The sequence below is a fragment of the Patagioenas fasciata genome, chromosome 15, assembly GCF_037038585.1.
Source record: "Patagioenas fasciata isolate bPatFas1 chromosome 15, bPatFas1.hap1, whole genome shotgun sequence".
NCBI classification, from domain to species: Eukaryota; Metazoa; Chordata; class Aves; order Columbiformes; family Columbidae; genus Patagioenas; species Patagioenas fasciata.
In genome coordinates this window covers 757,700-782,112 of record NC_092534.1, presented here as the reverse complement: position 1 = coordinate 782,112, position 24,413 = coordinate 757,700, and the positions used below count along the sequence as shown (strand labels likewise).

The 24,413-nt window shown below is 44.0% G+C and overlaps 2 protein-coding genes and 1 long non-coding RNA gene across 8 annotated transcripts in view; 2 read left to right on the top strand and 1 right to left on the bottom strand.

Moving 5' to 3' along the window:
• The first annotated feature begins 424 nt into the window (after nt 1-424).
• Nucleotides 425-11,031, top strand: LOC139829157 (uncharacterized). Its single transcript, XR_011741513.1, has 5 exons — nt 425-918; nt 1,004-1,070; nt 2,133-2,223; nt 8,647-8,930; nt 10,890-11,031. It is a non-coding gene; the product is annotated as an uncharacterized lncRNA (long non-coding RNA).
• LOC139829155 (uncharacterized) lies at nt 7,189-20,884 on the bottom strand. Of its 3 annotated transcripts, none has more exons than XR_011741505.1 (3): nt 19,973-20,884; nt 16,067-16,322; nt 7,189-13,340 (listed from the first exon to the last, which is right to left on the bottom strand). XR_011741505.1 is itself a non-coding variant. In XM_071815196.1 (3 exons), exons 2-3 carry the CDS (start codon nt 16,310-16,312, stop codon nt 7,439-7,441), a joined length of 660 nt encoding a protein of 219 aa, XP_071671297.1. In that variant the 5' UTR covers nt 16,313-16,322; nt 19,973-20,884; the 3' UTR covers nt 7,189-7,438. The 3 variants fall into 3 exon arrangements, 1 of the variants encoding a protein (XP_071671297.1); XR_011741506.1 differs by having other exon boundaries at nt 7,189-11,844; XM_071815196.1 differs by having other exon boundaries at nt 7,189-7,852.
• The window catches only part of CPPED1 (calcineurin like phosphoesterase domain containing 1), a 52,052-nt gene continuing 48,494 nt past the window's right edge, over nt 20,856-24,413 (top strand). For 2 of the 4 annotated variants that reach the window (XM_071815195.1, XM_071815193.1), the window contains exon 1: nt 20,911-21,005. Coding sequence is in view for 1 of the 4 variants with exons in the window: in XM_065850340.2 (XP_065706412.1) it covers nt 20,942-21,005 (64 nt within the window). In the remaining 3 variants the exon portion in view is untranslated. Of the gene's footprint in view, nt 21,006-24,413 lie in introns of all 4 variants that reach the window. The other 2 variants (XM_065850340.2, XM_071815194.1) reach the window with 2 other exon arrangements.

The window sequence follows — 24,413 nt, the reverse complement described above, 5'->3', positions numbered from 1 at the left end:
AGGCGGGCGCTCCCCACAGGTGCGTCTCCAAAAGCGCGGGAGCGTCCCCTCCCGCTCCCTCCCGCTGAGGGGGGTAACGGCCAGGGCGGGGGAGATGGAGCGGGGACGGCCTCACCCCGCACGGGCACCCGCGGGCTCCGGCCAAGGCGGGCGGCTCGGGGAGGAACGCAGGGCTCCGCTCTGCCGATGAGTGGAGCGCTCCCGCTCCCGCTGGCTGCTCCCCCGGCAGGCTGGCGCCCTCCGGAGATGCGCTTACCTGTGAGGCGAAGGCGGGTCCGCCCGGCGGAGCGGTGTCCATGGGGCCGCGCGGCGGCTAAGCCATGGGCGGGAGCGGGCGCTGCCCTCGGCCCGGCGCGCTGCGCACAGGTGCGGGGTCAGTCGTACTGCGCGCTCCGGAGCGGGGCTGCGTTTGCGTCTGCTGCACATGAGCTGCCCCTCCGCATCGTTTGTTCAAAACCCTTGTCAGAATGTCAGTCAGGCTGGCTTCAGAGGACGCGCTGAGGCTGCGGGTTGTTTGCGAGACGCAGAATTAAAATAACTTCCCCCAAACAGAGAACTGACTCTGCGAAAGACTTTTTAGTAATTCGCTCCCCATCCCTGTCGTTTAACTCTCTCACCTCCGTCTATTGCTTTGGCAGTAACCTGTGCAAGTAGCGACAGTATTATCCTGAATACTATGCTGCCACCAAATGTAGGAAATGAGCCCGTTATGGCGTGTTTTAACCGCGGGCTGGTTCTCAGAGCAGACTCCGGCTTCCCCGGGGTCACGGCCGCGGGGCTCCCGCGGTCCCTGGGCAGAGGGGCCGCTGCGGGGGCCGGTCCCTGCCCGCCCCCTCCCGCCCGGGCTGTGCTGCTGCCGCACTTGAGGAACTTGGGCCAGTTGCATGCGGAGCCGTCAAGCGGGAAATGCACAGAAAGGTGAGGCAGAGGTCAAAGCAGACGTCTGGAATCGGATAGGGCTGCAGTTGGCTAATTGCGATCCTTTGCCTTCTCTTAAAAATAGACTCCAAGTACAGTGACGATTCCACTGAACAGCCTGACAGTAAGCCTTGCGTCTGCCCTGGAGGGAGGTGAGAAAGACCCTTTATTTCTAAGCGGAGAAAAACAATCAGTCCCAGCCAAACCCAGCCTTTTTGGGTTTTAATATTTAATACTTAAAACTTCCACCTCATCAACATCCCTTTTCAAGTCTCCTCTGAAATCATATCATTCCTCCCTTGTGTATACTTCTCTCTCCTATTATTTATTATTTAACACTTTGTGATGCAGTTTGTGCTGAAAACTCTGCATGAAATGAATCTGTTCCATACTTACTGCATCCAGAGACATTTAAGGTCCAGTCCTGTCAGACATGTAAGATTATGCAAGTTTCCCTGTTGATCTGACTGCTAAAAAGCTGCTTAAATATTTTGCATGATTAGTGCTATACATATGCAGAAATAATAAGATCAAAAACTTATTTATTTTATGGGCTGTTAATCCTGACTAAGTATGGTACGAGTTTCTCGTTTCATCGAGTTCCTGGAGTTTTCCTTAAGAATTCCCCTATATCAAAAAGAAAAAAAAAAAAAAGCCCAAAGGATTTAGGGCAGAATTTGTGGGATTTAGGTCCATGCGGTCAGAATCTGAGCCCGAGTGGCACGTGCTTGGATTGAGAGCCCAGGCCCAGGGAGGGTCATTAAAGCTCCTTTGAAAAAAAATGTTTCTTATGGCACCATAAGACTTTGGATCAGACCCATAGAACCCACAACCCATAAAACATGTTACCCTAATTATAAGTTACTCCTCCAGTTGTTATGCTCTCTGTGCCTGTTAGTCGTATTAGCAGAGAAGTTATTTTAGCCGCACTATGTCTCAGAATTCTAATAACGAACTAGAGTTGGTTTAGACCAGTGCACAAACCCTTTTTCCTAGACCTGCAGCAGTGTGTTTTAATGGCTTCAGAGCATGGAGTTGTAAGGACACCTGTGTGATCAAAATATAAACCTTTAAGTATAATAATGGAAACAGGAAAACTAGTTGAGAGGAATGGGTATCACACATAGTGCTGATCCGCATCTGGGGCCATGATGTGATTGTTTTATAAAGCTTTTCTCAATGAAGTCAGTCAATAAACTTCTAATTTATTTCAGTTTCTTTATCAAGTGAGAAACATGGACGATTTCCAAGTTTAGCACCATCACCTTCCACTTTCAAGACTTCTCTTTTTGACATTGCTCTAAGGTAAGTAGTAATTACCTACTTTTCTACAGTTCCATCCCATAAGGAATGTATTTTGCCTCTGAAACATTTGAGAAGATGATGTTTCAACTAGAACCTACGGAGTTGTCTTTACTCAAGCACATATTCATTTAGTTAAGCAAAATAATTAATTGTAGGCACAGACCTTATACAAAATTAAGTATTCCCATTATATTTTCCTCCAATTTCTTTCACTTGTTTTCACCGAGACTTTCACGTGTGGATCAATGGCAATGCTTGTTGTTCAACTTGAAGCTGGGAAAGAGGCTTTTTTTCTGCTAAATCCTGTAGCATCCATGTGTAGCCATGTCTCAGTGGAAGTTATATACATGCATACACACTCATACTCTATATATGTATTTGTGCATTATACATGTTCAATTATGTGTTTAATTGTATAAACTCTTAGAACTGATTCTTGCAAGGTTTTTAAAATAATTACGAGAGTTTGAAAGAGAGCAAAATTAGGAGTCAACTTTAATGAATTAACCTGGATGTTGAGATGGTGATAAATCTGAAGAATATAGAACAATTAGAACACAGAGCAATTGCAGTTATCATTTTCCAAATTCTGTATTTCATTTTTGTTCATAATAACAATGTTGATGCAGCTCGGAGCATTTCCCAGGGACTGATTACCTGCTAGAGAGAATAGCCCTTTGCTCAGCACCGAGTCAATGGAGCTTTCCAGCCAATCATTAATTCCCCAGAAATGCCATATAGCTCAATCATTGTTATTAACAGACACTGCAGAGCTGTGAAAATCTGTCAAAAAAACAGCTAGACAGGCCTGATCTCAAGCAGTATTGATGGGAGAGGTATTTTGTGATAAGAAAAGTCATGTGGAAACTGAAGGCGAAACAGTCAATATCTGTTTCCTTGATAGTGGTTTCATACTGTAATGGTGTTTGGATGTAGAGATATGAAATGACTGCAGCTGGAAGGCAGAAGAGGTGATGGCTCTGCTACAGCAGGCCAACGGGCAGCACGGTCCCAAGGGGTTCTAGAGCTTTCTTTTAGTTACACAGCTAACACTTCATCAGCCTTTGTTCTTTTACCCAATAACTGCAGTCATTAGTATCATATTAGTGCAGCAACGTGTGAAATCCCAGCCTGCTGTTTGTTGACACTAAATATACTTCTCCTTTTATGATTATTGAGCATGCATCATTTTAAACTAAATTTTCTCCATCCATTACAAAAGATGCACATACAGCATGGGACAGAATGAGCTTGTTCTTATAATTCCATGAATTCATAGTAACTTTAACTCGAACACCTTATAAACATTGAGTATTTTTTAGTTATTGTCATCAAGTCTGAAAAAAATAACACTTTGCACATAGCAAAGCAATCACCATCAAGAGATCTTAATGAGCTGGGAGGTGCTTCATGAATGAAAAAGCACGAGAGACTCGTTTTCATGGCTCACTGAGGAGGAATATAATTTATTGCAATTCGACAATGTAAGAATTATCATTATCACCTAATATTTTTCTCTTCGGCCTTTTTTGTAAAACCAAAACTGCAGTAATTGCTTGAGCTGGGACAGGCAGTAACCGCATGCACATTGGGAGTGGACTTAATGAAATCCCGAGAGTTCTTGTAGCTTCAGTCTAATGCAAAGAAAATTCAGAAAAAATCAGATAAATTTACAAGGTAAAGGGAGTACTTGCAAATATACAAGAAGGAACATACGTATACTGCACACGTCTTCAGTGTACAGCGGTGGAAAAGAAGTGCCAGAATGTCTACAGCAGCTCTCAGCTGCATAGCTGAAAAATGAGTTGTGCCCTCAGGTTTGCCTGTTGCACCACTGTGTCAGCAAGAGAGCTGCCATCAGTTCCTCTCTTTGGCAAAACTGATGTTACTTTGGAGCTGGAATAATATTGCAAGTGCCTGTGAACAAGGTATGTTTCCACTTGTTAATTAGGCTGCTATGCAATTTAGATCTGGCCGGGCTGTCCAGGTGTCTGAGGATTACTGCAGCTGGCAGAGGCGGCTCTGCAGTTCATTCCAAACTTGCGCCAGCAAAATCTTTCTGTCTTGTTAACAAAAAAAAGAAAAGAAAGGCTTCAGAGGATCAAAAAAACCTGAACTGCCTTTGTATCCTTCCAACTGAAAATCCAGCCACCTTTGTTCCCATGAGTTCAACTTTTCAAGGCAGGGAGGAAGCCTTTCTAAACAGACCTAAAATAGCATTAATAGTTTTCAAGGTTAAAGCCAGTATAATAGGCTGTATACTGCGCCCGAGCATAGAGAAGCTGTGCTTAGAGCTACCAGAGGAGACACAGCAGAGAAAACTTCCTAATCCTCTGGTGTATCTTAGAAGAGCTGAGTTAATATGACCAGTACCTCTTCTAAAAACTCCTCGGTAACTGATATTAAGAGGTAGACAAGTTTTAGTCTGGAATGTGTGTGCTCCAGGCCTGGGACATGCATGGATGGAAGCCAGGACAGGAAGAAGTCACGTTAGTGAGTCAGTTTTTGTCAGTCAGTTTTAGCACTATTAACCCTCGAGAGCTGTACACGTCCAAAGTGAACTTGCTCTTCACAGAAATGTAAAGTTCCTATATTACTTGACTCACAAGAAGATTTTAGTCACCATGTATTTCGCACATCTTCCAAAATGTACAGTCAGGCAACCAAAATCAAAAGTTCTTACTGAACATTAGACCTTTTTAGTGTGCTTCCCTGATAATAAGCCCTAATGATGTCTCTCCTGATCATTGTCACAACATGCCCATCTGAGGCTTGATGTATTTTGTATCTTACTTACAGTAATAATATATAGATGCAGGAACTTTCAGATTTATGAAGAAGAAAATTTCTCTGACAGTTCCATTTTAAAGGATGCTAACTGCTAAAAGATGCTCAGGATTTTAAAATGGTAAGTCACAAGACAGATGAAGTAAGAGGCAGCAAGAAAGTAATAATGGTCCAAGTTTTGTGATACTTTTTTGATTATATGACACTGCAGTTTTCATGTAGCTATCAGATTCACTTACGTGATTACTGTGCCTGGCCAAGAGTGTCAGATGTGGTTGCCAAAGGTTAAATATCCACAGGACAACTCAATATCTACTGAATTCACCAACTGTCTTTCCACTGATCTAAAATGGAAACTGCACTGGGCGATTTTTTTGAAGAGATGCTGAATAATCACAGCTTACACTGAAATCACCAGATGTCTGAGTGGTCAGTACTTCTGAAAACCAGGTCACATATTTGAAAGCCTAATCATGAATTTAGAGACTAAATTTGGGCACATATGTTGAAAAGCTGTTGATGTGCAGAAATACATATCCACGTTCCAGACCACACTTCTAGGCAGCTGGTAACAACTGTCCCTCCTTGACTCCACTTGACGGGCGGTGTGAACAGCCGTACTAAAGCTGCTCCAAAGGGATTTGCATCTCTTGTTCTCTGGCATGGTAACAACTGAGACGAAATAATCTATCAGCCAGGTACACTGACAAATAGATCAAAAAACCATGAAGATCTCAAGGTGGAAAAGTAAATGCCATTTCTTGTGTTTTCTTTCTAGAGAACATTCTGATAATGTTAACAGAATTCAACTTTGTTATTTCTCAGCACAGTGCAACTCTGTTATTCGTACATATATGCAATATCTATCCCAAACATCTATCTAGATATTCTATTATACCCATCTTGAATGAAAAGGCATCTAATCCAGTCTCCTTGCTCTTTGCAACATGTCAATAGCAAACTGAAAAGTAAATGCTGAAAGTAAATAATGTGTAGCAGAACCTTTTATATATATTTTGTGTGTGGGTGTGGTTTTGTAACATATATTTGCCTAGAGGGGTTTTTTTATTATTATTGTGGAAGTGCAGTGATTCCACATCTGGATAAATAATGGGACAAATGAAAGAATTATAATTGTAATGTGAAATGCACATTAGGGAGTCTTGGGAAGTGGTGCAAAAAGATGCTGATGGCAGGTTCTAGTGGTATCTTTTTGTTGTAGTGTTTATCTAAATCAGCAGATTATCTCTAACCTGCTAAATATAATCTAATGTTAATAACATATTTAGGAGATCTGCTCCTTAACACATATATAGGAGATAATTGCAGAGTACAATACGGTTAAAAATATTTTTAATACAAAACGCTAGCACCTGAGAGTACAGTTTTCAGAATGGATTATTTGATCTGTATATGTATAGAGGCAAGTAACATTGGAGTAAAACGTAAAGAAGCTGCAAAAGGAATGCTTCTGTATAATATGGAAATAATAGATATACAGGGCCAGGTGTAACTGAACACCTGGTAAAAGGACAACTCGCAGTTTCCTTGGGTGTGTGTGGGAATTAGTCTGTCATCCACTCCCACTCGCCTGACAGAAAGCTGGCCGCTTCAAAGCCAATTGTGTGCTTTATATACACCTTGAAGGCTTTAATATGGATTTCCAGTTTAACAAATTCTCCTTGTGAATATAGTGATCGTTCCTCTTTAAAAAGAGAAGATAACATAATTAAAAAGGAAATGGCATGTGATTTCTATGCAAACTAGAACAGTTGAAGTAAGCCTTGACAATATGATGGAGAAACAGATAATTTAGATGGCTGAACAATAGGATTGCTTTCCTACATAAACAATGCAAGTATTTGAACACATGAAATGACCATAAGTGAAAAAGAGCAGATATCTCATAGTGCCAAATTATCTCACTTGTTCCTGTCATCATGTTTAGCTCAAGTTAAAAAAACCCACTTGCACAGCAAGATCCTCCATGCAAAGCCGGAACCCGGCGCCAGTTTTCAGTCTTTTCATCTCAGTGCAAAGGATTTTTTTAGTATTAGGTCTGCTGGTTGTCACTAATTACTGACTGACAGCTGCGTGCAAAGGACAAAGCCTTGACTCATTAATGTTAACAGGAATATTACCATTAAATTCAATGGAGTGAAGATTCCACTCTAAGGATGAAGATTTAATAAGTTTATTCTCATTGAGATGCTCTTTGTAGGACATAAAATTCCATTTGTTTCAATGGGGTCATTTTATTATGCTAGTGTTATTCATAATGAAGGAAAACCAACGTCTAACATTAAAGGAGACAAAAAAACCCACAAAAAGTTAAAGCCAAAAATAGCAAAGGTAAGGGCCACATTCTGATGCCTATTATATGACAGGATATAGAAATATGTAAGGAAAGAATGTTTTGGCATTTAATTTAACGTTTAAGGTCCGGTGCAGAGAGCTGGGTGTTGCTCAAACCCAGGGCGGTGTGTCCGGGCAGCGCTGGCGCCGGTGCCGCCGGAGCCGCCGGCACAACCCGCAGTGTGCACGGCGAGCCTGGTGCTCCCCCTGCCCGCGTCCGTCCCGAGCGGCCTCGCCACGCCGGACCGTGCGAGGGGCCGCGGCTGCTCCTCGCTGCCTCGCCACGCCGGACCGTGCGAGGGGCCGCGGCTGCTCCTCGCTGCCTCGCCACGCCGGACCGTGCGAGGGGCCGCGGCTGCTCCTCGCTGCCTCCCTGCCAGTCGCTGGGCTTGTGTTCCTCTGGGACAAGGGAGTCATCTCGACAGCAGAACACACAACGTTTTCTCAGCAGCTGGCAAATGGCAGTGGAGTTTATTCCCTGATGATGCTGGAACAATGACAAATCTCAGCTCCTTAAGAATAAAATGTGAAATCCCTTATTTCCCCCTACCTGTTCCATGATAATAATAATAACAAAGCCATCCCTCCTAGGACGTGAGGAGAAACTAGCGATCCTTTGCTGCGATTACTCTTAGAGCTTGTAAAGGTGTTCTGATACCATGGTGACAAACACAGTATAATTGCCAAGATAGATGACGGATCCAGCTGGCACTTCTCCCTCCTCCCCCACACATCATGGTGCTCACCACAACAAGTTTATGATTTTGTCCTAAAAATCTGTTGAGTCTTGTTGGTCTTTATGAATTTACTTGCAGAAACCACAAAACGCTCTCTTCACTTGGATTTAGTCTAGACTATGTGAGAGAGATGCGTGATTGTTTTCAGAAATGACACCCATATGGTATATTATTCTCTTGATAAAAAACTCTTCTAAAACCCTAGCTGATAAATAAATAAATACGAGTTCTCCTTCTTGGCAAAAATATGTTTTTCACATCTGTCTGCTCGGTCATCTTAGGTAAGTTTTTCCCAGAATGGTATTATTATGTTTGTTCAGGTGAGATTTATTGTTCAGAAGATCAAACAGAAAGTCCTCTAAGTTAAGTTCTATCTTGCACTTTTTCTATGTCTGTAGGATTTTTACAAGGATGAGGTTTTGGTTGGTTGGTTGGTGTTTGTTCGTTTGTTTTTAATCTAGAAGATGAGACAGACTGAGCTCTGGAAGATGCTGGACGGAGCTGTGTAAGAACCCAGAAATATTGCAATTCTCTTTTCTTCGAGACAGGAGAAGTGTGAAAAATAACAGCAACCTCATTGGTTCACAAAGCCTTTCTCAAGATACTCACTCAACACTACGTTTCAAACAGTAAGCACTGCTAATTTGGATTTCCGAATTCTGAAGAGCTGCGTTGTTCAGCAATGCCACCGCACCTGGCTCTGCGGCCTGGCTGGCAGCGCCGTCCGAGTCCGCGGCTGAGCGGGTGTGGCCAGGGCGCTGATCCTTCACCTGCAGAACCAGGAGTTCGCGGGAGGAAGCAGAACAACTTCTGCTGCAGGGAAACCAGGTACCGCTCTCCAGGGTTTCTGAATATGCCATTCAATAGATTAGGAGTTAACCGTAAAACATTTTTCATTGAGAAATTAATTTTGAATGGATTTTAGCTACTGAAATACTTTATCTGTGTACATACCTGGACGCTTCCAAAACAGTTATATTTCAGAAGCTGGATGATATAAGTAAGTACTGGGAGAATATTAGTAGATGAAATTCTAACAGATCTAAATGGAGCAAAGACTCCTTTCAGCCGGGGTTAATTTCGCTCTTTATTTGCTTGAGTTGCAGAAATCTGATTAACTAAAGTTTATACAGAAGCAAATTAGTGCTAAAGTGTGAAAATCAGAGCTTTGAGACTACCAGCATGGCCTTATGCTAGCTTTTTTCATCCAAAGAGTTCAATTAAGCAAACCTGGCAGAAGCCTTAAAAGCAAATATTCTCTGCTGGTTGTTAGTTAAAAAAATCATCCGTGTTTTATGAAGGCAAAGGGTGGCTGTTTGCCCAAGGAGGAGAAACAGAACAGAGTGCAATACCAGAACTGCACAGATTTCTTCTGGCTTTGGAGGCCAAAAGGAAAGATTGGAAATCCTAGTACCAGTCTGTTTATTATTCCATTATTTCTGGCCGACAGCAGGGTCATAGATGCCTCTGCAAGTCAGGGCTCCCCAGCCTGTCCCGAGACAAGCTTCCCATGCTTATTTATGGGAAATGGACTTCAAGTATTGTAGCACACCCAGTGCATGAACAAAGCATGCACAGATCTCTCAATGCCTTAAAATGCACAGTGGGAGGATCCCTACTCCGGTTTCACAATACTGGCTGACAGCATCTACACTGGGAAAGAAATGCAGCCGTACGCAGACACACTCCAGTGCCAAATAAATCCTCAGAAGAAGGCTTAGGGCAGACCAGAGTTGCACAGTCTTTATGCTGATTCTCTGCGCAGATTCCTCTTCCTTCTTGGTAGATGAGTGAAAATATGTTGACTTGCATAAATAACTTGTTTATATGGCTGTACATTTTATATTTAACAATATTTAAACTTTGACTGTAGCTTGCCTGAAAATAAATACGTAAATCAATCTGGTTTCCAGTTAAGTTTGATCTTCCCTTGAGCCAAATTAGCCTTGAAGATTTCTAGAGGCAAACAGAATCGTTGCTTTTCCATCAGCTTTTTCCAGCAAGAAATGTAATCATCTCCGTCTAGGTAAGCCTGGAAGTATCATAATGAATGCTGTTTTGCCAAAAGCTCAGCACTGGCAAATTCTCACCAATTCAGAATTCTTTAATACTTTTCACAGAAATAATCAAACAATATGGTGGCAGGTGAGACTAGGTTAGAATTGCTTGAGAACTGATGAAGGCTAAAAGGTACTGCCATTTGGGAATCGGGAATACAGGAAATTTGTCATATACAGAATGATAAACTGCAGTGGAGTGCAGCTTGCTATACAGTATTACGTCACATTTTGTATGTCAAATAGGCATAGTACATCAAGATCTTCACCCACTGAATCAGATTCATCAATCACACTTCTTATCTATTAAATACATATTTTGTGTCTATATAAATAGGTATGCTTTTTCCCCAAAGCTAGTTGCTCTATTCCCAATGCCAGCCTTCAAACTCTTTTTCCATAATGCCTGGGTTTCGAAGAATCTCCAATGCAGACTCAGATATGTAAACCCTCTAGATAGGACATGTGGAGAGTTAGATTCCTCAGAAGGGTGAACCTAAAAGTCAGCACGGTGGGTGGAAAACCTGTGGGGCCCCGAGGCCGTGCTGACCCCGGCGGTCTGTCCCCCCGGGCTCCCGTGGCGGCTCGCTGGCCAGCGGAAGAGAGCAAGCAGGTGCCTCTTCCTGATCAATTCAAGAATCTGGACTCTGGATCCTACTTTCACCTTCTCAGCATAAGAAGAACTTGTCCCTGATTTCATTCTGTTGTTTTTGTTTTGTTTACTTAACAGAAACCATTAATAAGAGATGAAGAAGCTCCTTCAGATTAATATGAGGAAGAACAGAAAAAGAAAGAAGAGGTTCTTTCATGAGCAGAATATCATCTTCCTTACAGTTGTTACGGGAAGCCTGAATGTGAATCATTTGGACTTCACTTTGCTTTTCAAAACTGAAGTGGTAGGACAAATACGAGTACTACTACACCAACACTAGATATACTCCACTGGCTCTCCAATCAGTGATTACTTGTTCACATTCAAGGCCTTTCTTCAAGGTTTTCTCTGGAGTACAATACAACTCCTATGGCATCTGCAACTCAAAAGGTCACTGCATTCTCTCCAACATTTTGAGTTATGGAACTCATCATGAAATGGAAATAGGGAGACAGCCCTTGAAAGTCTCAGCCTAACTACCAAAGATCAAAGTCTTGTACTACATTTATGGGCAGTTCAATGTGATGTACCTTTTCCATTAAAAGAGCTCCTCCATTCATGGCAAGATACTGACATAAAAAAGATTTATAGGGAAGAGACACAGGCATAACCACCCATCTTACTGTGAATTCATGTGCATTACAGATTTAATTAAAAGACAGTAAATTTGTATTTTCTTGATATTAAAGTTAATTGGTAAATACCAACACCAGCTGACCATCTTGCCATCCCGCGAGAGCCTCGGCGAGGTTGCTAATATGCAAACACCACCAGCCAACACTCTGCTAGGAATAATAACCTCGTCTTTTTCTTAACAGATTTCTTTTCATTCAGGAGCCTCAATTCATAGGAAGGTATAATGGTTTTGATTCCTGCATGTAACCCCAAATGACAGCATCTATAGTGTGTATGCTGTAGCTTCAGTTAGTAGGAAAGTTTTCAGCTTCCACTTATTTTAGTTTTTATTTCCTCTTATGCTCTTAAATTCTTCCCAACACGCTGAGCTCTTCTAATGTTTAGAGATATTGTGGAACTGCAAAAAAGGCACAGTCAATTAATTCCTTCATTTGAATAATTAAACATTTTAAATACTCCCTCCATACCTTATGTTCAGCTATAGATACATTATTAATAGTAGCTTGTACTGTGTGCTGCAAGAGAATGTTAGGCACATAATTCCTAGAACCTGGGGAGGAGAACATTTCCTGACACTATGAATTTACCTACCCAATGACAAAGTTATCTTGTTCCAATTCAAATGTGTTTTGCACTGTAATAATTACACCGTATGAATGTTGTGCTTTTTTTAATGAAAAATTCGGCGTGGTTAATTATTAAACAAACAAAAAGATATGGTTGATGAAGCCACCCCACTGTGTTCAACAAAAATGCTAATCGTGCTTCACTATTTTTAGGCTGTTCCTGTTTTACCGTCCATTCCAGTATCTCAGTCTACAAAGCAAGACCATTGGTAAGTCCAGGATGATGGGTCTGTAGCCAGACTGCCCGTTGTCAGCACGCCGGGCCGGACGCGGCCGGTGGCAGCGCTGCCGTTGCAGACAAACAGCCTCAGTCTCTCGACTTTCTTTGGACTGGCATCAGGAAATTTGCCACTCTCAGGCCGCCTCCTGAGCAGCTTCAGTGACCACCACGCTTGTTGAACCAGCCTGACTGGGCCTCGGAGTAGCGAGGTCTCAGTTTTACCCGATTTTAAAGCTGGAGGGTCTGATGGATGGAACAGTTCATTTTACAAGGTCACTTGGTGAATTTGCTGCAGAGTAGATTTGCTAAGCATTGAATGTAGCATTCTTTTCATTTTTAGCCTACAGAACATATCACTTCTATACATTCTCTGGTGCATTTGCCTGCAACCAACTGGCAAACATCAGAATTATCTTCAATGGTTCCAAGTCATCGCTTTATTTGATTCATTGATTTTGTCTGCTGTACAGGGGATGTATCTTTATTGTGATCATCCTTCAGCAAATGGAGAAAAGTATCGATAAGACCAAGCGATATTTCCACAAATAAATTTTTTGTTCTCCATTGATTTAAAAACAGAAAAAATGTAACAAGTGGTAAAGCCACTTTTCTATTGTCAATTGAAGTCTGCTTTTTTATCTTTGGACATTGAACTCTGTTACAAATGTAACAGGGATTTGAAAAAGCATTGGAGGGTTAAAAAATTAAAAGAACACCATATGGGAATACATACAGTGTTTGCTGTCATTGACTCCGTTGTTATGAATAAGTACAACTGGAAGAAATCTGAACAAAATCATCACAAACACAGTGAAGGAGGAGACTCGTCGTGCAGGGCCGGTACAAAACAGGTGGATTGCTTTTGCCTTGCAGGGCATGCAGTCTTGTCCTCATCTATTTTTAATGTTGAAAGTAGAAGCTTTGTGGCGCACGTTATGTCTTTGCTCATAAATCAGCCTCTGTGTGCTTCTACCTGTGTCCAGATTTTATCTTCATCTCTGTTTACCCAAGGCCTGTAAAACACCTCTGGATCTTTAGACCAGGAACCTGAGAGAAGTGGAAAATGTAATTTATTGCTGAGATAACACTGTTGAAAAATGGATCCTTCTGGTTATCTAATACTATCACTAATAGAAAAGGAAAGGGCCTTGAAATTCTGCGAAACGGAAGTGCCATGCACAGCTGAAAGAGTCCACACTGGAGCACAGAAAATCAAGTACTGTTTAACTTTCAAATCATATTTCCTACAAATTAAGAGGTTTGTAATAGAAATAATTACCTATTCAGCATCCTTCAGCAGTCTCTGAACTCATTTTCTTCAGTCATTACTTGAGCGAAAAAAACCCCCACACTTAAATGGGTCATTTATGCTTAAATTAATCTGTGTTGTTTTTCGCGGAGTACCTTTTTTATTCCTCTCCAGCTTTAATTACTGAAAAACATTTTGCTTTCTAGAAATCTGTTGCAAAAGAGATGCATCCTCCATAGTCATCCTGTTCCGGGAAGTTCAGTGACTGCTGTATTGGTGACATCACAGATGGTGAAGCCAATTTTAAGATCTATTTCACGTGCCAAACCTGGCGCACAACATGAGTGAATGCTGATGCGTGCAAGAGTTCTCTGAAGCTTTGAGGGGCTTCTCTGGGCTGCTGGTGTGATCTGCTGGTAAGGCTGCATTGGGCCCTTTGCAAAGCGCCATGACTGCGGTTCCTCTTGCATCCTCAGAGCAATCTGATGTCGTTGTTTCTCTATGCCCCGTTTGTTATGTCCTGTCAGAATGGGGATGTGCACGTGCTTGTCAAAACCATATCTGGTTAAACAAGCCCGCTGCAAAGAGCCTGCGAAAATTTAGGTGACAAAAAAAATTCCCCTTTTATGAAAGAGAGTGAATTCTCCTTATACAAGAAAAGAAGAAAAATGAAGTATAGTTTTTTCAAAAAAAACCCCAAATTGTTTGCATGTAATGTAAAAAAGAGGTTTTCCAGTCTGAATAACAATTTTCTGCTTTGAGCAAGGAAACAAAGGGGTTTGCCCAGTTTATTTCAATGCATTCTGAGTTAACTGATGTAACAGTAAAACAGGAATGTCCTTGCTGCATGTGTAGCCGAAAAAAACATCAAAGTGCCCTGATTGTTTATTGAATTTTAATACTTGAAGGACTGCTGCTTCTTTGATTTTTTGGCAGAAATAGCAACTGTGGTTAATGATCATCTGGGGTTTCAGTTTTTTCTAATAAAATGTCATTTATCAGCAAAGAAGGAGAAAGGAATCCAAGAGTCATGTCTACAGATGCATAAACTAAGCACTGCTTTTGCTGCCAAATTGCTGCTTTTGCTTGTACATTAACACAAAATCTGTTTGTTTAAAAATAAGGGAAGGGCAACAACTTCAAATTTTAGATCTAGATGTGAAAGAAAAGCTCTTAAATCCAGATTTTCTTCTTAGACCAAGTCTAACTGTATTCACCTGAAGCCTGTAGTACTCTAAAAACACACACACACGCGCACATATATAAATATATATATATATACACATACGCACTGAATAATTTCTTCAGATCTGTTTGTGTGCCTAATTCCCTTCCATTTGTGACTGCCAGGTCTTGATGAGCAGCGGGAATCATAAACCTTAGATAGCAGGTAAATGCTGTCCAGTTCTGACTGGAATAATTCTGGATGTTCACCTACATACAACTCAGCACGTATAGAGAACATATAGGCCATAAAGTTCTTAGTTCAGGATGAGGCGGCAGTCAATCACAAATTTTCTGCATAATTTTGGAAGCCAGTGCTTCCATTAAAGCTTGGATTTCTTCACCTGGCTCTAGCCCTGCTGGACCTCCTTGCATTTTTTGTGTGTTAAGCAGTTTCAATACAAACTCATGACCCAAACAGCCACGGCCCTTCAGAAGTAGACACCAAATGTGTCAAAATCACACACAAGATCCAAGAATTGCTTCTGGTCCAGCTTTCTCATTTGCTGGAGTCATTACCGGTTATGGCTTTGGAATTTGTGGCAGCCGAGGTCTCAGCTGCTCAATGGAAGGTGCAAATACTCAGTGTACCTGAACATGAAGTCTCGGGATAGGGAAAGTCAGTACTGGAGGCAGCCTGAATAAACAGAGCTCTTGAATATTTGGCATTCACACAAAATGAAAGAGACACCTTACAAAAAGGACCAGTTGATCTAGATAAAATTCGCATGTGTCAGAAATGGGAATTCAGTGTGCAAAACAAATGGAGTTAAATAGTGTGTTTAACTCATTACATCAACTTCTATATCTCTCATAGTTACAGTGATTCAAGGAATATATTACAGGTTTCTTGAACAAATGGAGCCTGCCCACACAAAATGAGTCAGATAAAAATCAATTACATTGTGGATTCTTAACTGTGGAAATAATCAATGTCATCATTGTTCTCTTCCTAGCAACACAATAGTGGTCCTGGTCAACAATCTTATTCAGGTGGTTTGTGCAAAACATTTTTGATATTTTTATATTGTTTTGTGGGTATTCTGAAAATAGAAAACCATTTGGTATCAAGGCCAAATGTTAACAGGATCTTTTTTAAACATTGATAAGCACTCTTTGGTGTAGTAATTCATTTACTCCCCTAAAGGAGGACCCAGGAAACTACAGGCCAGTCAGTCTCACCACCATCCCTGGGAAGGTGATGGAACAGCTCATTCTGGATGTCATCTCCAAGCATGTCGAGGAAAAGACGGTTCTCAGTAGTAGTCAACATGGCTTCATCAAGAGGAAATCAACCCACCTGATAGCCTTCTGTGATGGTATGACCAGCTGGGTAGATGAGAGGAGAGCAGTGGATGTTGTCTACCTTGACTTCAGCAAGGCTTTTGACACCGTCTCTCACAACCTCTTCATAGGCAAGCTCAGGACGGTTGGACTGGATGAGTGCATGGGCTGAGAACTGGCTGGGTGCAGAGTCTGGTTGGAGGCTTGTGGTGTGTGGTGCTCTCCAGGGGTCAGTGCCGGATCCAGTCTTGTTCAACTCCATCACCAATGACCTGGATGAAGGGACAGAGAGTATCGTCAGCAAGTTTGCTGATGGTACAGAACTGGGAGGAGCGGTCGATACAGCAGAAGGCTGTGCTGCCATTCAGTGAGACCGGGACAGGCTGAAGGACTGAACGTGAGGAGAAACTGGTTTGCTGGGAGGTGCCCGAGCCTGGCCCAGGCTGCCCAGAGCGGGTGTGGAGTCTCCTTCTCTGAGCCATTCAAACCCCCTGGGATCCTGTGGGATCTGCTCTGTGACCCTGCGTGAGCAGGTGGGCTGGGGATCCACAGAGGGCCCTGCAGCCCAACCAGCCTGGGGTTCTGTGATTTATGTTTTTATAAAATGTCAAGGAAGCAGACCTTAAATTTTATCATTCTGTAACATTTTAGGCTCAGATTGCTCTATTTATTTATACTGACATAGTCATCCTGGAGTCTTTTACTCTCGGTGATGGAACTGGAGACAGGGGCAGAGCAGGCTAGTATGATACTACTCTAAGTTTTCAAAACGTACTAATTTTTATCCATCAGCTGTTCTGGGGAGAAAAATATGAGGGGTATCATATGCCAAACCTTCCAAAATGCTACATCTGCTAGGAACGCTGTCCTGTTATAGGACTTACAGGAGCTGGAAAAAGAGATTAATAGAAGACAGACTTCATACCTTGTATGCATTATTTATTTTCAGCAAAAGTCCATGTTGTCTCTATACAAATACAATTATGTGATCCTTTTTATATCATCAGGTTTTATTAATTCTCATTTTCTCTAACTTATCCCTCAAGGACTCAGATACATCAGCATGCACTGAAAACAGATGTTGATAATCCTGTGTGTGTTGTTTACACCTCCGACCTCCATTGGCTTCCCTGAATTCCAGATGGCAGATAGTCATTCTCTTCTATGTGTAAGAGTGAAATGGTTCTGTTTCAAATCTGCATATCTGTCTGTGCTTTGTAATTTTAATTTCAATGTCTAGCCCAACCCTGTTGTGTCCTTTTCACCTTTTGTATTCTTCAATTTTGCAATTTGTTGTCTTGTCGTTTGCTGAGAATAGAGAAAGGATTCTCTCCTTCAAGCACAGCTTTGACTATTTCCCTTTATATGAATTGCTCATCAGAGATAGTAAATTTTAGAAATACTTGTTTTATTAGTACTTTATCTAGGTCGCTTGAAGTGCATACAATCATACTTTAAATTGCAATAAGAAATGGAGTGCCTGCTACTGGATTTTTCAGAATTTCCAAGTTGTTAAGAACTGTAAGGATTGGCAGCATAATCTAATGCATACTAGAACACGATCTCAGCTCCTCAGATCTGCACTATTCTAATCACAGCCATTACTAAGCTAAACTTTATATCAGCATTTCCTTTTTAATGCCTCCATTTCTCAGGTTTTATCTGTCTTATTTTCAATACACTGCATGCTCTTCCAGAATGGCATATTCTCCTCTATATGCTCACACTAGCTTTTTTAAAATTAGTAAAAATATTATCAATATTCTATAAATAAAATCAGACACGTGGTATTGTATATTATTTACTCAGTGTCATTATATTCATGACACTTCGTATAACAAATCAAGTCCTATGACAAAATTCTGCCACTTTATCTAGGCCTCATCTGGAATAAGTCCATGAAAATCTATAATTAAACTAACATAGATCAGTAGTAACTTTAAACAATTTAGTCACAGTAAAATAAGTTTAGCTATATAGCATTTGGTCCATGATCTTGGCTTCAAAAATGCATGCTTCAAATTTGGCAGAGTAAAGGAAGCAGGAGGGAGCAGAAATCCTCCTCCTGCACACACGCTCCCCATCCTCAGTTCTCACGTTTAGAGGCAAATGTTGCTTTATTTCTGCAGATGAAAACACTTCTGCACTCAGGCTGCAGAATCACCAGAGAATGTGTTTAAATTACAAAAGGGGAATTTCTGGTGGCATCCTCCTCACGGCAGACGGTGCTGCTGGCGCTGCAGTGCCGGGGACCCCGTGCGAGGGAGGTGACCCGGGCACGCTGCAGAGCCACCACAGCCACCTCCCGTCCCGCACACGGCAAACATGCAGCCCTGACAGCACAACTGTGCGGAACAGAGCCCCCTACACATGCCTAGAAACAAGAGCTGTGAAATGACAGAGATTTAGATCAATCTAGAGCTTAGCATGCACATCTCTGCCAGGGCTGATTCAGCCTTTCGGATGTGCACACCTTGACTTCAGAGAAACTGTTGCCTTTGGCAACACACACCCAGGAGGAGACAACGGTAATTTGGAGTGCTGATCACAAGCTCAGGTCCCTGCGCTACAGAACTAGTGTGCTGTCTCGCCAAAACAGTCATGTTCTCTCCACACTTTTTTCGCTGATCTTGATGGTATTTTACTTGCAAAATTGATCCTGAGTTTAGTTGAAGTCATGCAGCACTCATATATTTTGGTCTATGACTGCTCAGCCCTATTAAGCAGATGAGAAGAAAATGGAAAAGAAACAGAAAAGGTCCAAAATCTCTTTGGATCATTCGGCCAATTGCCCCTCTGTTGGCATGAGCGGTTCCAGCGTCAGACCACGATCGCCTGCTCTGCGGTGGTGTTCGGCTATGCAGACAGGCTGCACCCGGGACTCAAAAACGCTGTTTAGTATTTACCTGCCTAATGGGCCAAACGCTGCCTCATAAAGAGGGGAATTGACAAAAACAACTTAATAAAAAAAATTTCCTCTAACACTTTCCATCTAATGATCGTGAAGCAGTTTACAAGCAGGAATGAAACTTTTAATTTGTGGATAATAATCCCCCTGTTTCACAGGTGGAAAAATAACCCAGCCATAGCAATGTGTTTCAGTCGTGAAAAATGCAGTTGTGATTCGTGCTAAGATGTTTAATGTTTACAGATATAACCAAACGAGGCACGGACGCTGAACTTGGAAAAGCGGAAAAGGTGGTAAAGTTCTATGTAAAAAGTTATGAAATTTGTTTAGGAAGTTATACTGATAGAGGGAACTAACGTTTTAAGGGTTAAGCAACTATATAATAAGGGCCTACTAACAAGCTAACCTTTTAAACCACATAATTAATATCTAGTTTAGAGCTGTATGTAACCAATTGTACTAAAAAAAGCAGGACTTCATTAAATGCCGAGATAAGAAGTTTTACAGCACCAGCTGCAACCTTGAAGAGACAAGACAGCCAAGATTTACAGCAAAAAGGGGGTGCCAGTCCGGTTTCAGTCGGTTTGGTAGCTTGGGTTCCAGCCAATTCCTCATAATGAGCCAAAGGTACAAAGTCCACTGTGATGAAGCTGAAGGAGCCTTCATCCAAAGACCCCTAAAGACCCTTCCTCAAATTCACCAAGTGACACTGCGCAGGCGAACAGGGGAGGGGCGAGGAGGGGCTATGGAAATGGTGATCTGAGACTCACCTCATGAATATGTATAGGCGTTCCTGGGGTCATTATGAATATGTAATACCTTACTGTATTTAAGCACACTTCTTATTAAAAGTGTGCGTGTTGGGCGGAGAGAATCCCCCAGGCACCCAGCGCTGTTTTGCTTATGCTCTAATGAACACGTTTAAAGTATACAATTAAGGAATTGGATTAAACGTTGTTTATCTATAGAAAAAGCGTAAGTTATTTGTTTCACACTTGACAACAGGAACCTTACCCAGTGCTTCGCTACAGATCTCCCAAGATGCACGAAGAGGCGCTCGGAACCGCGCCCGTCGGCGGCGCAGAACCGCGGGCGGGCTGGGGCTCACGCCGGCTGTCCTGCTGGTACTGCCGCGGAGAGGGGCTCCAGTCCCACACAGATGAAGAAAACATCGCCTCGCCCGAGGGTTCCCTGGGTGTTCCATCACCACCCTGGCGCGCAGCCTGGTGCTGCACACGCGGCCTTTGCTTTCTTCATGTGATTTTGTCTCGTGCTCGTTCCAGCCGATGGTTCCAGAACCTTTACCCGGGGCAGGCGGGTAACCAGCACTGCCACTCGCATTTTCAGTTCCACGTGTGGTTTTTATGTTTGTGTCTATGCCTCCCTCACCAATCTTTTGCAAACTCTTTACGTTTGTTCAGTTGCCTCTCCTATTTTTTTTAATTTTTCCTCAAAGAGCAGGTGGCGGTGATGCCCGATTTGTAAGTGCAATTAACACTGAGGAAACCTGGCCTGGGAAACACCCGCCGGAGGTACGGGGGAAGGCTGCCAATGCTGCGAGATAACATCGGCTCGCTTCAGTTCACAGGTTAGGAAACAGTGGAAGGAAATCTGCTATTTTCTACAGTTCTTCATTTAAAAGCCGGCTCACCGCGGGGCAGGTCCCGCGGCCGCCATGTCGCCGCTGCCCTCCCCAACATGGCGGCTCCGGGCGCCCCGCTCAGCGCCCCCAGGGTCGAGTCCCCCCGCTCAGCGCCCCTCGGGCCGCGTTCCCACCCGTCCCCAGGGGCTGCTCCCTCCGGAGCTGCCCGGCCGCACTCTGCGTGACCCGCCCCGCTCAGCCCGGCTCGGCCCGGCCCGCCGTTCGGCCTCCGGCGCGGCGTCTCCCGCCCAGGCGCCGCCCCTGGCGGAGGCGGTGCCGACCCCTGGCCGGACCGGGGCCAGGCGGTGGCTCTCGGCAGCGACCGCCCGGCGGCGGGAGCGATGGCGACAGAGGGGGACGCGTTCGTGAGGGCCCGGGGCAGGACTCTGACCGCCTTCCGAGAAGGTACGGGCCGCGGGGCAGTGCCGGGCGGAACCTCGGCGCGGGGCTGCGCACCCCGGCGGGCTCCGTGCGCCGCCGCGCCGCCGGGAGGGGGGCCCGGGGGCGGCGCTGAGCGCCGGGGAGCGGGAGACGGAGGGACCGGGTCAGGGTCCTGGGCCGGCCCAGGAGTCCCAGCTCGGGAAGCGGGCGAGCTCAGCTGATCGCGGAACTGGGGCGCCCCGGAGCCTCCGGGTTTGTCCCCGCGTTCGCGGTTGCAGAGCCGGGAGGCGCCGGTTCCGCGTCCTGCCGGCCGCCCGGGTGGGTCCGGCTCAGCGGGCAACGGGCGAGCGGTGTCCGACTCCGCTTTCTTTTCAAATGCTTGTCAGGGCCGCTGAACCGCGTCTCCGTAGCTTCCGAAGCTGTTGGTGCCAGCAGTGCGCTGTGTTTGCAGAGCACCTGCCGGGTTACAGGCAGCTCGTTGTTCGTGTCCCTCAGATGAACGGCGCGGGTACCAGAGAGGTGCAGACACGATCCCTTTGCTTCAGGGTGCTTCGGCCTCTCCCGGGTGGAGCTCAGCCCCGAGTGCGGCCCGGGCGGCTCAGCCGCTGCCCTGGGCTGCGGGGCCGCAGCATTCGCTGCACGGGCCCGCCGGACTCGGCGCTCCTGGGCACGGGTGCTGGGACCGCTGCAGAGCCGGGGCTGGCGGCCACCTCTGGGCTCTGGTGCTCGCCCTGCGGCTGGGCCTGCAGGGCCGTGCGGTGAACATCTCTGTGTCTCCCCTGCTTGTAAAATTCCCCCAAGGCCGAAGGGTCTGCAGCATGCCTGGGTTTTTGAGGTCCAAAACTAGCTCTGTGTTAGGAGATGTTTTTCTCTTGCCACACACAGAAGGTATTTTATTTCCTTTTATTTGCTTATAAATTACGAATTGTATTGGTTTGGTGAAGTGGACAAGGCTATTCAATCCCAACCATTACGTGGTGTGTTCTTGGGTTTCATTGGAAATATTTGGCTTTGCTTGTTGCCAAATAAAGAAACATCACCAAGTCTGAGCATGTGAAATACACGTATACAGTCATTCTGGCAACCTATTAATTGCAGATGGTGCGGTTGGCTTGGAACAGAATGCCGAGCATTTGCTGAGGGGACAGATGGCAGACAAGCCATCTAGTTACATCAACTGTATAGTGAAATTCTAACAAAAGGGGTGTTCAATGGCAGTGTAAAAATTTCTGAACACAAGCTTTATCAAAGCACTTCTTGAAAATTGCCTTAAACATGGAAGAAAAATGTGATTTAGGTATGTTTTTCCACATGTGTTTCTTTCTACTGAAGTGTCCTTGTTTGGTGTTCTTTATTAACTAAGACTTTTCTTACCAACTGTGGTTTTTTAATCTTGTTGTGGACTTTTTGGTCTATGCCAGTCCAACTGCCGCCTTTGGGTATGCTGTTTCTGTGTCAATAATTTACTGTAGCTCTTTCTTAAGAGGCTAAAGTTCAACATGACCTTTTAATAACTAAATGATTGGGAAAAAAAAAATAAAACCAAGGGCTCATAAAACGGAGGCGAAGTTTCTTGCAGTTTAAGATGAAAATCAGTTTTGTGTGTTTTGATGTTTTCCTCCTCAGGTTTCACTCCTATTCAGCACAGAGCTACACAGAACCCTGACTACCCCTGGTGTGGCTTGGCACACAGTGTTCTTTTAAAATTTGAGAGTCGCTATCGAGAGCTTAATTTCCTTTCTTCTTACCACCCTTTCTGCAAAATCAGTCTTCCACACCCTGTCCCGTGTCAGCAGTTTGTTCAGTCTGCTCTCACGGAATGTGGAGCCTGAACCTGTAACCTGCTGTCATCTGCTTTTGGTACCTGACAGATATGATCAGAAGCTCAAGGTGAGGGCTCTAAATTATCCATGTAATCCATGGAGTGTGGTGGCAAACACTGCATAAATACCCTGCTTTATTGGCAAGAGACCTCTGTGCTTTGGCTTTACATTTTAATGTGTTCTGTGTCTTTTCTACCCAGGTGAAATTGTGCTTCAGATGTTTTCTACTAGTATTTTAGGGAAGAAACAGGACCATGGGTTTGTGTAAATTGTGTCTTCTCCACCGCTTCTCCCAGGAAGTAATGGTGCATTTGGGGTGGGGTTTTTATGTTTGTTGTTGTTGTTGTTTGCTTTTTGTTTTATTTGTTGTGGGATTTTTGTTGAAATTACCATTGTTTGTTTTGCGGGAGCTGGTTGGTCGGTTGGTTGGGTTGGGTTTTTTTGTCCCAAGCACGCCAGTCACCTGCTGTGCAAAGAACTTCTGGGAAAGTTGGTGGAGCACTTTTCCAAGTAACTAAACAAGCAGTAGTGCCATCAAATTAACCGACTAAGAAGTGTCTCTGTTCTGAACCCGTCTCACACTTGCTCCAGCTGATGGTTCTGAAACCTTTACCTGGGCAGGCAGGTAACCAGCACTGCCACTCGCATTGTCAGTTCCACAGGTGATTTTTGTGTTTCTGTGTCATGCCTCCCTCACCAATCTTTTGCAAACTTTTTGCATTTGTTCAGTTGCCTCTCCTATTGTTTTTATTTTGCTCTGTTCTCTGTTCCTTTCCCATCTCTGCTTTTTTGCCATCACTGGATGTCGAGGTGTCTTTGCCTCACAGCACTTGCTGGAACTGTTGTTGAGATGAAGTCGGGTGTGTGTTTCCCGTGTGTGCTCTCCTGCACTTTCCTGCCTTGACGTTCATCTGCTTTCCTGAGCAGTCCCTGTGTAGTGAAGTCTCTCCCCAGCTCTTCACGACCAGGCCTTATTTTCATACTGCCAAATGGCTTCACTTTGGCGAATTTCACTTCCTTGCCATTCAGTTACTGTTACAGATTTTTTAGGATTTGTTAGACAATATAGGCCCCCGTACAGACTCGGGTGGAATTTGTGTGTCTTATCGGTTGGTTTTTTTCTTACGAGTTTTTAATGCATACAAGGACTTTTTTTTTCCCACATTTCAAGATGGCTTGGCTGCCGTAGGAGTCTGTGCTGTGTAACTGTCAGGTACCTCTTGGAGACGATATCGGGTGATCCCCCTCGTCCAGGTAAAAGCTGCCAATTACTCTTTCTAAACAATCAGTAAGTGCAGTAGTTTTAGTCTTTGTTACCGTTTCCATTCACGTGCCTGTGCAGATGCCAGTTTTTACCAGATTGCTCAGAAACCCTTTTGGAGCGGGTGTGATCCGGCCGTCCTCCCGCCTCTGCCGCAAGGGCTTTGGGCACGAGGGAACCCCCAGGGCTGGGCTGCACCGCAGAGCTGTGCGGATGAGACCCCATCGGAGTGGTTTCTTACTGCTCCTGGCTGTTTCTTGAACCATCTACTGGTGTTTTGGTTTGAGACAGATCCGACGCACTGTTTGTAAAGAAGAATTCTGGCGTTCTGAAGAACTCTGGAACTTC

Bases quoted from the DNA above. Each gene is read 5' to 3' on its own strand.
- LOC139829155 (XM_071815196.1), bottom strand. From the start codon at position 16,312: ATGGAGTTGAACAAGACTGGATCCGGCACTGACCCCTGGAGAGCACCA. The intron at 7,853-16,066 runs GTGGGTTGATTT...TCATTGTTCCAG, and splicing joins CCATCACAGAAGGCTATCAG to CATCATCAGGGAATAAACTC.